Genomic DNA, 14283 nt, shown 5'->3' with positions numbered 1-14283 from the left:
ATGGACAGCAAGCGATGTGACACTCCACGCTACTGCTCAGATCCACCTGACGTGAGAATGATACCACCAGCTAATCACTATACAGACTCACTAGCTCATAACCAAGTCACATCAGATCTGGTAAGATATATGGCAAAACGAGAAATCCTTTCTAAGGGACTTGTGCAGTTTGACGATTTGCCAGAGAACTTTAGAGCTTGGCGGGCTTCATTCAGAAATGCTATAGCAGATCTTAATCTCTCTTACAAAGAAGAAATAGATCTTTTGGTGAGATGGTTAGGCACTGACTCACGCAAGCAGGTAAAACGCATACAAGCTGTACATGTGAACGACTCCAGAAAGGGTTTGCGGATGGCATGGCAGAGACTTGATGAGTGCTATGGGGCTCCTGAGATTATAGAGGACTCTCTGTGGAATAGAGTAGACAGCTTTGGGAAAATCTCCAGTAAAGACCACATCAGGCTCAGAGAGTTAGGAGAATTCAAAAACGGAGACTGCACACAAAGGGCTTTAGCAACAAGCTGTATTAGTGAGCATGTAGAGGCATATACACAACATGTTTCGGGCGGAGCCCTTCCTCAGGTGTGCCACACCCTTCACCAGTGACACCAAAATACCTTTCCACACACAGGAAGTCATGTGACAATCACATGACCCAAAGAAGCAGATAACAAAACATATCAATTAACCATTAGGGGAACTACACCAAAGGTGTCTACCCCAAAAAAACTGAGGAGTAGGACACCCAGACATAGTCGATATATATAGTAATTCTTTCAATGATATTAATCAACATCAGAACAATATAGTTCCATCATATTTAACGATATTTAACGATACCAATCTTGGAAAGTCCTTTTATAAACATTCTGCGCAATCCATTTCATCCTAGGAGAAAAACATCACAGAAAACATCTTAAGCTCAAATTTTCGTTTAGGCCATTAGGGCATACACAGTCAAATTTCCTTATCCATTTAGCCTCACACTGCAACAGCAGTTTCTTTCGATTACCACCTCTCAGGAGCTTTGGCACATCTTCAACCACAAACCAACGCAACTGACTTGCTCTATGGCGAGATTGTAGGAAGTGTCTGGACACAGAGGTTTCATACTCTTTTTACCCAAAGCAAAGTTAGTAACATCTCGTTTATGCTCCTGTATCCGCTCCTTCACTGGTCTCTCAGTCTTCCCAATGTATACATACCCACAGGGGCACTTGAGCCCGTACACCACATACGAGCTCAAGCAGGAAAACCTGCCTCTGATGGGCATGCTGGAACCAGTGGAAGGATGAGAGACACTGCTGCCATTAATAATGGCTCCACAACAGTTGCAGCCTAAACAGGGGAATGTGCCTTTCCTGGCACTAGGGGTCATTTCTTTCTTTTTTACAAGGATATCAGATTTGCATACCCAATCCTTTATTGTTTTACCCCTGCGGTATGCGAACACGGGAGGGTCAGTGAACAATCTTCCAAACATCTTATCCTGTTCAAGGATAGGCCAAAATTTTTGCACCACTGAACGAATTCGCTCAGACAAATAGCCATAGTTGCACACAAAGGGCAACCGATCCGAAACTCGTTTTTCTTTAGGCAACAATAACTCTTCTCTGGCCATAGATCTCACTTCCCCACTGATCTTTCGAAGAGCACGTCCATCGTAACCTTTTTAAAAAAAATTTAATCAAACTCTCTGCGGCAATATCATAATCTTCGATCTTCGTCGAAATGCGCCGGGCCCTTAAAAACTGGCCCTTTGGAATACCCTTTTTCACCGTAGTCACATGAAAACTATCGGTACGCAATAGATTGTTACGCTCCGTAGGTTTTTGATATAAACACGTAATTAATTTACCTCTTTCTTTGCTGATTGTTACATCCAGATAGTGAACACTAACCGAGGAACACTCAGCGGTAAACTTAATGGTGGAATGTAACGAATTGGCTCCTTCCACCATTTTTTCAAACAATTCTACCGGGCCATTCCATAGCAACAAAATGTCGTCCACAAAACGAAAAAAACGAAAAATGTATTTTCCATAAATTTCATGATCGATGAACATGCTCTTCTCAAGATCAGTGAGGAACAAGTTAGCAAAGGAGGGAGCAGCCGGGGAACCCATACTTGTGCCCTGACATTGGACGTAAAATTGATCAAGAAATCGAAAGTAATTGGGACGCAAAATAAGTTCCAAGGCATCCAAGATAAAAAAAACCTTGGGATTAGACAACGTCGTCTCCAAAAGTTTTTCCTCAATCCGTCGCATGCCCTCTTCATGAGGGATCGAAGTGAAAAGACTTTGGACGTCCAATGTGCACAATAATAGGTTCTCTGGGACAGTACCCAGTTCTTCCAATCTACACAGCAAATCTTTCGTGTCACATTGGCTACCAACCCCTGCAGAAAAGAATCGACATATTTTGCTAAGGGATAAAGTACTGAACCAATGCCCGACACTATCGGCCTACCAGGCGGTGTGTCCAGACATTTGTGTATCTTTGTCTGTAGGTGGCACTTCGAATCCCTTGGAGGAAGCACTGGCAATCACGTTTGCCTATGGAGAGGAAGACATAGAAAGAATATTGAGCCAAGCAACTTGTGAGCCACTGGAGGAGGACGAGGAATCACTAACAGAATATAAAAAGGCCCGCTGGTTCTCCCTGAAGAAATCAGAGGCAAGATTTACCTCGCATCAGTCATTTCTGGTTGAATATGTGCGTGCCAAACGCATTCCACGTGGCTACAGGATTACATTGCGATCTACTCTCCTAGTACATGACACAATCTTCCAGACGAGATTTTTTGAAATCTTGAACAAAGGCAGCTTGGATGTAATGGTTCTTACCATTGAGAGACTGCAAGTTCAGATTGTGGATATTAAACATGAGGTGAGGAAGCTACAGAGTGAACTTATTGAGGCTCTCCCACCATTGGATTACACTACCCTGAATACAGAACATAATGTGCAGATAGCGGCTCTAAAGAAGGAACTAGCCGCTGTGAAAAATACAAAGATACGTTGGGACATAGAAGATTATAAACTAGGAAGAGTGTATGTTTGTAGAGAGAATCCACAAGGCAGGTCATGTTCAAAAATTTGTTTGGTCAGTGTGTATCCTACAGGGCATAGGGAAAGAGCTATCAAAGTTTATGCAATCTTAGATGACCAGAGCAATAGATCTTTGGCAAGACCAGAGTTATTTGAGCTTTTTGGGTCAAAAGGTCACCAATTTTCCTATTCCCTCAGAACATGTGCAGGAGTGATTAACACTACTGGGAGAATGGTACATGGCTTTCAGTTGGAATCCCTTGACAGAAAGGTTTCCATTCCACTACCCACACTGATAGAATGGGATGAAATCCCAGATGTTCGATCAGAGATCCCAACTCCAGAGGTTGCACTCCATCATACACATCTGAGACAGTTAGCCACTCAGATACCTGAGCTCGATCCTAATGCCTCCATTCTCCTGTTGCTAGGCAGAGATATTATTAGGATCCACAAGGTCAGGGACCACATTAACGGGCCACACCACTCTCCTTACGCCCAAAGATTAGACCTGGGGTGGGTTATTGTGGGCAATGTATGTCTAGGTGGGGTCCACAGACCAGAGACAGTGCATAGCCTCTATACCAACACCTTAGACAATGGCAGGAGATCGCTGTTCACACCTTGCCCCAACTACTTCACTGTGAAGGAAAGCTTCAATACAAGCACACCCTTGACCCTGCAGGCCTCATCTGTATGGAATTCCTCTTGTATGGAAGACTGTCTTGGACACAAAGCCTTTGAAATTACCAAAGAAGATGACAGAATGGCTCCTTCCCATAGTGAGCTTGCTTTCATGGAGATAATGAAGAAAGGTTTCTACAGGGCTGAAGACAACAGTTGGGTTGCTTCACTACCTTTTAAAGCACAGAGACAACGGTTGCCAAATAACAAGACACAGGTCTTGCACCGATTCAGGTCTCTTCAGAAATCCTTCAAGCAGAAGCCTAACATGAAAGAACATTTCTTTGCCTTCATGGAGAAAATTATACAGAATGGCCATTGTGAAGTAGCGCCACCCCTTGATACAGAAGAAGAATGCTGGTATCTGCCTCTGTTTGGGGTATACCACCCGAAGAAACCCTTGCAAATCAGGGTGGTCTTGGATTCAAGTGCCCAGTGTGGTGGGATATCTCTGAATGACATCCTTTTGAAAGGTCCAAACCTCAACAACAATCTCTTAGGAGTATTACTTCGCTTTCGAAAGGACGCCATTGCCTATGTGGCTGACATTGGTCAAATGTTCCATTGTTTCCTGGTTAGACCCGAAGATAGGAACTTTTTAAGATTCTTCTGGCATAAGGATAATAACCCAGCAGAAGACATCATCGAATGGCGGATAAAAGTGCATATTTTTGGCAACAGCCCCTCACCAGCAGTAGCCATCTTTGGCCTCAAACTCGCAGCACGTAAAGCAGAAAGTCAGTTTGGTGCAGATGCAAGAGAATTTGTGGAAAGAGACTTTTACATTGATGATGGACTAAAATCTCTTCCGACTGCAACACAAGCCATCAACCTCTTGAAGAGAACTAGAGAGATGTTGGCATGTTCCAACCTACGCCTACATAAGCTAGCATCAAACAGCAGAGAAGTCATGATGGCCTTCTCTTCAGAAGATCGGGCAAGTGACTTAAGGGATCTTGATTTCAGTGCCGATGCATTACCCATTCAGTGAAGCCTTGGCATTAGCTGGGACCTCAAAAAAGATGTTTTGACATTCCAAGTATCACAAGAGAATAGACCTTTCACTCGTCGAGGAGTCCTCTCTACCGTGAACAGTGTATATGATCCTCTAGGTATAGCCGCACCAGTCACCATGAGAGGAAAACTTATTCTTCGTTATCTTACTGCAGATAGTCAAGATTGGGATGCACCTCTACCTGAGGAAAAGAAACAGCAGTGGGAAGATTGGAGAGAATCCCTACAGCAGTTGAGACACGTCGAGGTATCCAGACCTTATGGATCGATTTCCTGCTCTAATGCTCAGTATAAGGAACTTTGTGTATTCTCAGATGCCTCTGTCCAGGCAATAGCAGCAGTAGCCTACTTAAATGTTGTCGATGCTCAAGGAGAAGCTCACATTGGGTTCGCCTTAGGAAAGGCAAAGCTAACCCCACGTCCAGAACTCACCATCCCACGGCTGGAGCTCAGCGCAGCTGTCCTTGCTGTGGACATTGCTGAATTCACCACCACAGAAATCGACTTGAACATAGACACTGTTAGGTACTTCACTGAAAGTAAAATCGTTCTGAGCAACATTTACGATGATGAAAACCCAGTCATTATCCCAGGTCAACACCCCATTTCCCAACTACACAAAGTAGAAGCACAAGATTGTCCTGAACACTACAAAGCTTGGTACCTCTGCAGAGGACTGCACCTTATTGAGTTCCTCAAGGCCAGAGCAGTCATCATGAAAAGTGTACAAGAGGAAACCATTACTAAGGACATCCTTCATACCCAGGCACGGCACCAAGTATGGCATGTTACGGAGAGAGCGATTGCTAGAGTAGAGGTGCCAAAGAAGCGGCCACCAGACAGGCCTAAAGTTCAGCCAGGTGACGTCCTTTTCAAAAGCCAGCAAACTAAGAAGACTCAGTGGCCAATGGGATGGGTTATAAAACTTCCCCTCACAAAGATTGCAGCTAGGGGTAGAACTCACTAGCGAGAGAAGTTCAGGTTTGTTCACTAGTCCAGTAACAGAACTTGCCTTGGTCCTATCTCCTGCAGAGTAACTTTCAGTGGTTTGTTAAAGTGTGGTATCTTATAGATACCAGGCGGGGAGTGTGCTGTCTGTCCACAGCCAGATTCTATTAATCAGTATAAATGAACTCTACTCCCTCTAGTGGACATTTTTTAAAATAGCATTTGTTCCTTGCTGTATTATCCAGAAGTCATGTGACAGGGAGGTAGTAGATGCTCTGTGAACAGGAAGCAGTTTGTTGTAAGGCCCAGCCAGATTCCCATTGTGCTGTTCCAATCCACATCCATCTATCCTTCATCCACGCCAATCCAAGCATTGTTGGTATGTCAAACCTCATCTTTTAGCTATATCTGCAATGTAGAATGCATATTTGTTGTATACGTGCATTTGTTAGAGCTTTATAGCTAGGCCATAGCTCATGTATGTTGGGAGATGCCTGTCACATGCTCTGAGATCTGTGTAGTTCTTCTGCACTCAGATTCATTCATCATGCTGTTATACATGTTCTGATCCATAGTTCATGATGTGATAGTTTCCTCATCTGCAGCATTCTATGTTGTACAGTGTATTCTCATGCATTGATGTTTGATAGATGCTGTATTGTATGAATCCACACTTTTGCATTGCATGCATGGTCTGATACTATGCTTTTGTTTGCATTTACAGTTTTACCTTCTTTTGATCATTTACATTAAACAAGTTACCGGAACTTACACAGTGTGATGATTGAAGGGCGAGTAAACTACCTGTCGAATTTTTCTTCACAATAAGGGGAACAGGACAGGTGTCTTCTTACTAAAATGGGGTCATTTGTGGGGTTCCTATACTGCCCTGGCATTTTACAGGCCCAAAACCGTGAGTAGTCTGGAAACCAAATGTCTCAAAATGACTGTTCATGGGTATAAGCATCTGCAAATTTTGATGGCAGGTGGTCTATGAGGGGGCGAATTTTGTGGAACCGGTCATAAGCAGGGTGGCCTCTTACATGACAGGTTGTATTGGGCCTGATCTGATGGATAGGAGTGCTAGGGGGGTGACAGGAGGTGATTGATGGGTGTCTCAGGGGGTGGTTAGAGGGGAAAATAGATGCAATTAATGCACTGGGGAGGTGATCGGAAGGGGGTCTGAGGGGGATCTGAGGGTTTGGCCGAGTGATCAGGAGCCCACAGGAGGCAAATTAGGGCCTGATTTGATGGGTAGGTGTGCTAGGGGGTGACAGGTGGTGACAGGAGGTGATTGATGGGTGTCTCAAGGTGTGATTAGTGGGGGGAATAGATGCAAGCAATGCACTGGCGAGGTGATCAGGGCTGGGGTCTGAGGGCGTTCTGAGGGTTTGGGCGGGTGATTGGGTGCCCTAGGGGCAGATAGGGGTCTAATCTGATGGGTAACAGTGACAGGTGGTGACAGGGGGTGATTGATGGGTAATTAGTGGGTGTTTAGAGGAGAGAACAGATGTAAACAGTGCACTAGGGAGGTGATCTGACGTCGGGTCTGCAGGCGATCTAATGGTGTGGGTGGGTGATCAGATTGCCCGCAAGGGGCAGGTTAGGGGCTGATTGATGGGTGGCAGTGACAGGGGGTGATTGATGGGTGGCAGTGACAGGGGGTGATTGATAGGTGATTGACAGGTGATCAGTGGGTTATTACAGGGAAGAACAGATGTAAATAATGCACTGGCGAATTGATAAGGGGGGGTCTGAGGGCAATCTGAGCGTGTGGGCGGGTGATTGGGTGCCCGCAAGGGGCAGATTAGGGTCTAATCTGATGGGTAACAGTGACAGGTGGTGAAAGGGGGTGATTGATGGGTAATTAGTGGGTGTTTAGAGGAGAGAACCGATGTAAACAGTGCACTTGGGAGGTGATCTGACGTCGGGTCTACAGGCGATCTAATGGTGTGGGTGGGTGATCAGATTGCCCGCAAGGGGCAGGTTAGGGGCTGATTAATGGGTGGCAGTGACAGGGGGTGATTGATGGGTGGCAGTGACAGGAGGTGATTGACAGGTGATCAGTGGGTTATTACACAGAAGAACAGATGTAAATAATGCACTGGCGAATTGATAAGGGGGGTCTGAGGGCAATCTGAGCGTGTGGGCGGGTGATTGGGTGCCCGCAAGGGGCAGCTTAGGGTCTAATCTGATGGGTAACAGTGACAGGTGGTGATAGGGGGTGATTGATGGGTAATTAGTGGGTGTTTAGAGGAGAGAACAGATCTAAACAGTGCACTTGGGAGGTGATCTGATGTCGGGTCTGCAGGCGATCTAATGGTGTGGGTGGGTGATCAGATTGCCCGCAAGGGGCAGGTTAGGGGCTGATTGATGGGTGGCAGTGACAGGGGGTGATTGATGGGTGGCAGTGACAGGGGGTGATTGATGGGTGATTGATAGGTGATTGACAGGTGATCAGTGGGTTATTACAGGGAAGAACAGATGTAAATAATGCACTGGCGAATTGATAAGGAGGGGTCTGAGGGCAATCTGAGTGTGTGGGCGGGTGATTGGGTGCCCCGCAAGGGGCAGATTAGGGTCTAATTCTGATGGGTAACAGTGACAGGTGGTGATAGTGGGTGATTGATGGGTAATTAGTGGGTGTTTAGAGGAGAGAACAGATGTAAACAGTGCACTTGGGAGGTGATCTGACGTCGGATCTGCGGGCGATCTTATGGTGTGGGTGGGTGATCAGATTGCCCGCAAGGGGCAGGTTAGGGGCTGATTGATGGGTGGCAGTGACAGGGGGTGATTGATGGGTGGCAGTGACAGGGGGTGATTGATGGGTGATTGACAGGTGATCAGGGGGGATAGATGCATACAGTACACAGGGGGGGGGTGTCTGGGGAGAATCTGAGGGGTGGGGGGTGATCAGGAGTCCCTAGGGGGCAGTTTAGGGACTAAAAAAAAAATAGCGTTGACAGATAGTGACAGGGAGTGATTGATGGGTGATTAGGGGGGTGTTTGGGTGCAAACAGTGGTCTGGGGGGTGGGTGGGGGGGGTCTAAGGGGTGCTGTGGGCAATCAGGGGGCAGGGGGGGTAGATCAGTGTGTTTGGGTGCAGACTAGGGTGGCTGCAGCCTGCCCTGGTGGACCACCAGGGCAGGAGGCAGCCTGTATAATACGCTTTGTAAACATTTCAAAGCCTTTTATACGCTTCCTATGCGGCGATCGTCGGGTTAACAACCCGCCGGCGCTTCCGATTGGCCGGCGGATTGATGTCGCGGGTGGGCGGAGCCTATTGCCGGCGGATGCGTGCGCATCCCAGTGCGCGATCCCCGTCAAAACAGTGCCCCAGGACCCGACGCCATTCTGCGTTACGTGGTCCTGGGGCTGCCACTTTGCCGCCGCCAATCTGCAGTAGGCGGTCGGCAAGTGGTTAACATCCGTTTGACCTTATTAGGTGATCTCAGTGCATCACCCCAAAAAATAAATAAGTGTCACAGAAATTGGTGGCAATACCCTTCTTGCTGCTTTGCTCGCTGCCTGCTGTATGATCGTCGTGTAGTGTTACAGTGTCACAAAAATCAGTTTGACCATATTGTTTAGTGATCTCGCCCCCCCCCCCCCCAAAAAAAAGTCGCAGAAATTGGTGACAACTGACAATTCCCTCTTGCTATAGTTCTCACTGCCTGCTGTGTGAATGTCGTGTAGTGTTACAGTGTCTCAATAACTTCCGTTTGGCCATATTGTTTGGTGATCTCAGTGCATTACCCAAAAAAGTAAATAAATGTCACAGAAATTGATGACAATACCCTCTTTGCTGCAGTAGTCCCTGCCTGCTGTGTGATCAACATTGTGTAGTGTTACAGTGTCAGCATCAACATCTGTTTGAACGGATTGTTCGGTGATCTCAGTGTGTCACAAAAAAACAACATTATTCAATTTGTGACAGTATCCTTGTGCTGGTGTCACTCACTATAAAAAAAAAAAAAAAAAAAAAAAAAAAACACATGACAGAGAGAGGCAGGCCAAAGCATAGAGGTACTAGGGGTCATGGTGGTGTGTCATCCCGTGGTCATGGTAAATGTGATCTTGGGCAGAAGAAAGCTATTACTAGAGATGTCGCGAACCTCCGATTTTCGGTTCGCGAACCGTTCGCGAACTTCCGCGAAAGGTTCGGTTCGCAAAAAAGTTCGCGAACCGCAATAGACTTCAATGGGGAGGCGAACTTTGAAAATTTGAAAAAATTCTACCAGCTACAAAAATGATAGAAAACATGTTTCAAGAGCTCTAATACCTGGAGGCACACCTGACTGAGTGAAATACACATCACTGCTGGAGGACCCGCCCTCCTCCAAGCTAGGTCCTTATACCATTTGACTCAGTTGTCTGCCTACACTAATTAGTTATGGGACAGCTGCTACACACTCTGCTAGGGAGATTTTAATTAGCCTCTGGTGGGTCCCCACCTCCCTCCTCTCCACCCTTCTACCTATTCCCTCCTCCCTCCTACCAGAGGGAGGAGGGTCTCTTCTGCCAGGGAATTATACTATTTTAAAAACCAGTATACATCATACCATGGCTGGGAATCGAACACAGATCTCACTGTGTGGTGGGCAAGTTACCCTAACCACTTTACCACTACGGTAGTAAGTGAAGCTGGCCTAAAATTTACCATTTATGCTCAATGCAATAGAAACATTAGGTTGCTTAAAGGAGAACTGTAGTGTGAGGTATATGGAGGCTGCCATATTGATTTCCTTTTAAGCTATACCAGTTGCCTGGCAGCCCTGCTGATCTATTTGGCTGCAGTAGTGTGAATCACACCAGAAACAAGCATGCAGCTAATGTTGCAGCTAATCTTGTCAGATCTTACAAAAATGTCAAACACCAGATCTGCTGCATGCTTGTTCAGGGTCTAGGGCTAAACGTATTGTAGGCAGAGGATCTGCAGGATAGCCTGGTAACTGGTATTGCTTAAAAGGAAATCAATATGGTAGCCTCCATATACCTTTCACTACAGTTCTCCTTTAAAGGGAACCTTAACTGAGAGTGATATGGATGTTTCCTGTAAACAATACCAGTTGCCTGGCAGTCCAGCTGATCTTTGTGACTGCAATAGTGGCTGAATCACACCCTGAAACAAGCATGCAGCTAATCCAGTCTGACTTCAGTCAGAGCACCTGATCTGCATGCTTGTTCAGGGGCTGTGGCTAAAAGTATTAGAGACACAGGATCAGCAGGCGATTCAGGCAACTGGTATTATTTTAAAAGGAAAAATCCATATCCTTCTCCGTTTAGGTTCCCTTTAAGGATTTGTAGCATAAAAGCCAACTCACATTGGCTGGGATTTGAACCTGGGTCTCACTGTGTGGTGGGCAAGCACACTAAAAACCACTGTACCAACTGAAGCTGGCCTAAAATTTACCATTTATGCTCAATACAAGAGAAAAAGTAGACAAGACAAATAACATTTGTATCACACTTTTCTCCTGGCGGACTCAAAGCACCAGAGTTGCAGCCACTAGGGCATGCTCTATAGGCAGTGAAAGGTATATGGATGCTACCATATTGATTTCCTTTTAAGCAATACCAGTTACCTGGCTATCCTGCAGATCCTCTGCCTCCAATACTTTTAGCCCTAGACCCTGAACAAGCATGCAGCAGATCTGGTGTTTGACATTTTTGTAAGATCTGACAAGATTAGCTGCATGCTTGTTTCTGGTGTGATTCACACTACTGCAGCCAAATAGATCAGCAGGGCTGCCAGGCAACTGGTATAGCTTAAAAGGAAATCAATATGGCAGCCTCCATATACCTCTCACTACAGTTCTCATTTAAGCAACCTAATGTTTCTATTGCATTGAGCATAAATGGTAAATTTTAGGCCAGCTTCACTTACTACTGTAGTGGTACAGTAAAGGCAAAAGAAATACCGAGAGCCCAATATAGTGTAGTATGCAAAACAAAGGGTTGGAAATGAAAAGTATATAATGTATATACTCACAAACGTGGGTTACCTCCTAGGTAACCACTGTATACAGTAGGCAAGTGAGGAGATTAGACCTGTCCTCACTCAGGATTAAAAGTCGCTCTCTGTAGATAAGGAAATAAGGGGCAACACCCCTCCACCAGAGGTGGATATTGATAATGTAAGAGTGAACAGAGGCGCCAGCAGGATAAAAGGTTCTAAAAGGCTTAAAATCCCCCAGGAGGTGGTGGTGGACTCGCCTTCCCGAAGCAGACAAGATACCGTCAGTTTTATGACAACAGGTTTATTAATATACTCCAAAACAAACAGTGCAACGCGTTTCACGGGTATGTTCCCGCTTCCTCAGGCAATAAACAGATAGGAGTACACAGTATAGTCTCAAGGTCACGAATAGCGCTATTCGTGACCTTGAGACTATACTGTGTACTCCTATCTGTTTATTGCCTGAGGAAGCGGGAACATACCCGTGAAACGCGTTGCACTGTTTGTTTTGGAGTATATTAATAAACCTGTTGTCATAAAACTGACGGTATCTTGTCTGCTTCGGGAAGGCGAGTCCACCACCACCTCCTGAGGGATTTTAAGCCTTTTAGAACCTTTTATCCTGCTGGCGCCTCTGTTCACTCTTACAGTAGTGGTACAGTGGTAAGGGTGACTTGCCCACCACACAGTGAGATCTGTGTTCGATTCCCAGCCATTGTATGATGTATACTGGTTTTTAAAAAAGTATAATTCCCTGGCAGAAGAGACCCTCCTCCCTCCGGTAGGAGGGAGGAGGGAGCCCACAAGAGGCTAATTAAAATCTCCCTAGCAGAGTGTGTAGCAGCTGTCCCATAACTAATTAGTGTAGGCAGACAACTGAGTCAAATGGTATAAGGACCTAGCTTGGAGGAGGGAGGGAGGGTCCTCCAGCAGTGTGTTTGGCAATAACATGTCTGCTGACAGTGATATGGAGGGTCAAAGTTTTGCTCAATAGAGCATTATGGGGCGAATCGAACTTCCGCAAAAGTTCGCCTGATGTAGGCGAACGCAACCCCCAAAGTTCGCCTGGAACCGTTCGCAGGCGAACCGTTCACGACATCTCTAGCTATTACTTCACAGAGTGTAGAAGTAGTGGTTGACTGGCTCACTCAGCATTCCACCTCTTCTGCTGCCAATGTTCCTGCACCCTCCTCATCCTCCTCTACTGTGGTCAATTGCAACACCAACTGCGCCACCATGCCAGCCCCACCAACTGAATTTGAAGCAGCGATAGGATCCAGAGGCTTCCCCTTCCTGAGGTAAGTACCCCCCCAGGGGCACTTTTTTTTTAGTACAGAGTCTCTTTAAGGAAAGGTGTAGTTGCTTACCTGTGAGCGAGTTGAGTTTAGAAGACTGTATATTTCATTTACTAAAGCCACATTATTGTAGTCCTTTGCAGAAGCATCTGTTAATACTAAAATCAAGGATCCAGAAGGGGAGTTCTGTAAAGCCAGCTTCAGTCCTGCCATGGTCAGTTCTGGACAATCACCCCCTCCACTAGCAACAAGGTTTTGAAAGAAATCATCAAACTGATTTTTGGAATATGTGATCCTAACAGGCCCGACAGCTAAGAGAGAAAATAAGTATATTAAGCAAAAGTTACTCACTGTATGTTATATAGTCAACTAACTTTATTCATATGCAACCAATTACTAAGTGCTCATCTCAATCATTTTGTGGTATATTCATTAAACTTCAGCAATCAGAATAAAGAGTATAAAGTATAACGCATGGTAAATAGAGTGTACTGCATTGCATGTCATGTATTGCTTTCTACTCTACTCATCGTGGATAAGACTTTGGGCCATATGCAATTCATTTTTTCTCCTAAGTTTTCTACTGGGTGATAATTTCATACCTTATCGCTAAAATGCCTTTTAAGCCAACAGCAAGCAAGAAAATATTCAGAATAATATTGACAATTGTTTGTTAACCTACTTTTTGGTACTTTTGGTTTCAATTGCTAACTGTTAAAACATACTTTCAATAGAAGATAAAAAAATATCTCCTAGTAGAAAACTCAGGTGAAAAAGTGCATTGCATATGGGCCTTTATGTTATTCTGCTTATCACAGTTTAGTTTATATACACGCCTTTGGGACATATGCAATTCATTTTTTCACCTGAGTTTTCTCCCAGGTGATCTTTTCACAACTTGTATATAAAATGTCTTTTACACCACCAGCAAGCAAACAAATACTCAAAATAATTTTGACAGTACCTTTTCACCTACTTTTTGGTACTTTTTCCATTGCAAAGTGCTAAAAAGTTATTTTAAATTGAAGATGAAAAATTATCTCCTATGAGAAAAGTCAGGAGAAATAGTGAATTGCATATGGGCCTTGTGTTTTACTGAGAGTCCAAAGGATCACACACCTTAATGTGAATACTAGGGACCATATGGAATTAACTTTTTCTCCTGAGTTTTCTCCTAGGAGATATTTTTTCATCTTCGATTTAAAATAATTTTTTAGCACTTCTAAATGGAAAAAGTACCAAGAAGTAGGTGAAAAAGTACTGCCATGATTATTCCGTGCATTTGTTTGCTTGCTGGTGGTTTAACCACTTAAGTCTATCTGGACAAACA

The 14283-nt window shown here is 45.0% G+C and overlaps 1 protein-coding gene across 6 annotated transcripts in view; it reads right to left on the bottom strand.

Annotated features, from left to right (window-relative positions):
• LOC137524665 (uromodulin-like) overlaps nt 1-14283 on the bottom strand; it is a 408103-nt gene that overhangs the window by 278932 nt on the left and 114888 nt on the right. For all 6 annotated transcript variants that reach the window (XM_068244787.1, XM_068244788.1, XM_068244793.1 and 3 more), the window contains one exon: nt 13026-13264. In XM_068244787.1, coding sequence (XP_068100888.1) covers nt 13026-13264 — 239 coding nt within the window. The remainder of the gene's footprint in view (nt 1-13025; nt 13265-14283) is intronic.

This window comes from Hyperolius riggenbachi, chromosome 7 (assembly GCF_040937935.1).
Source record: "Hyperolius riggenbachi isolate aHypRig1 chromosome 7, aHypRig1.pri, whole genome shotgun sequence".
NCBI lineage: Eukaryota > Metazoa > Chordata > Amphibia > Anura > Hyperoliidae > Hyperolius > Hyperolius riggenbachi.
Note: the sequence above shows the minus strand (reverse complement) of the source record. Positions and strands in the feature narration are given on the sequence as shown.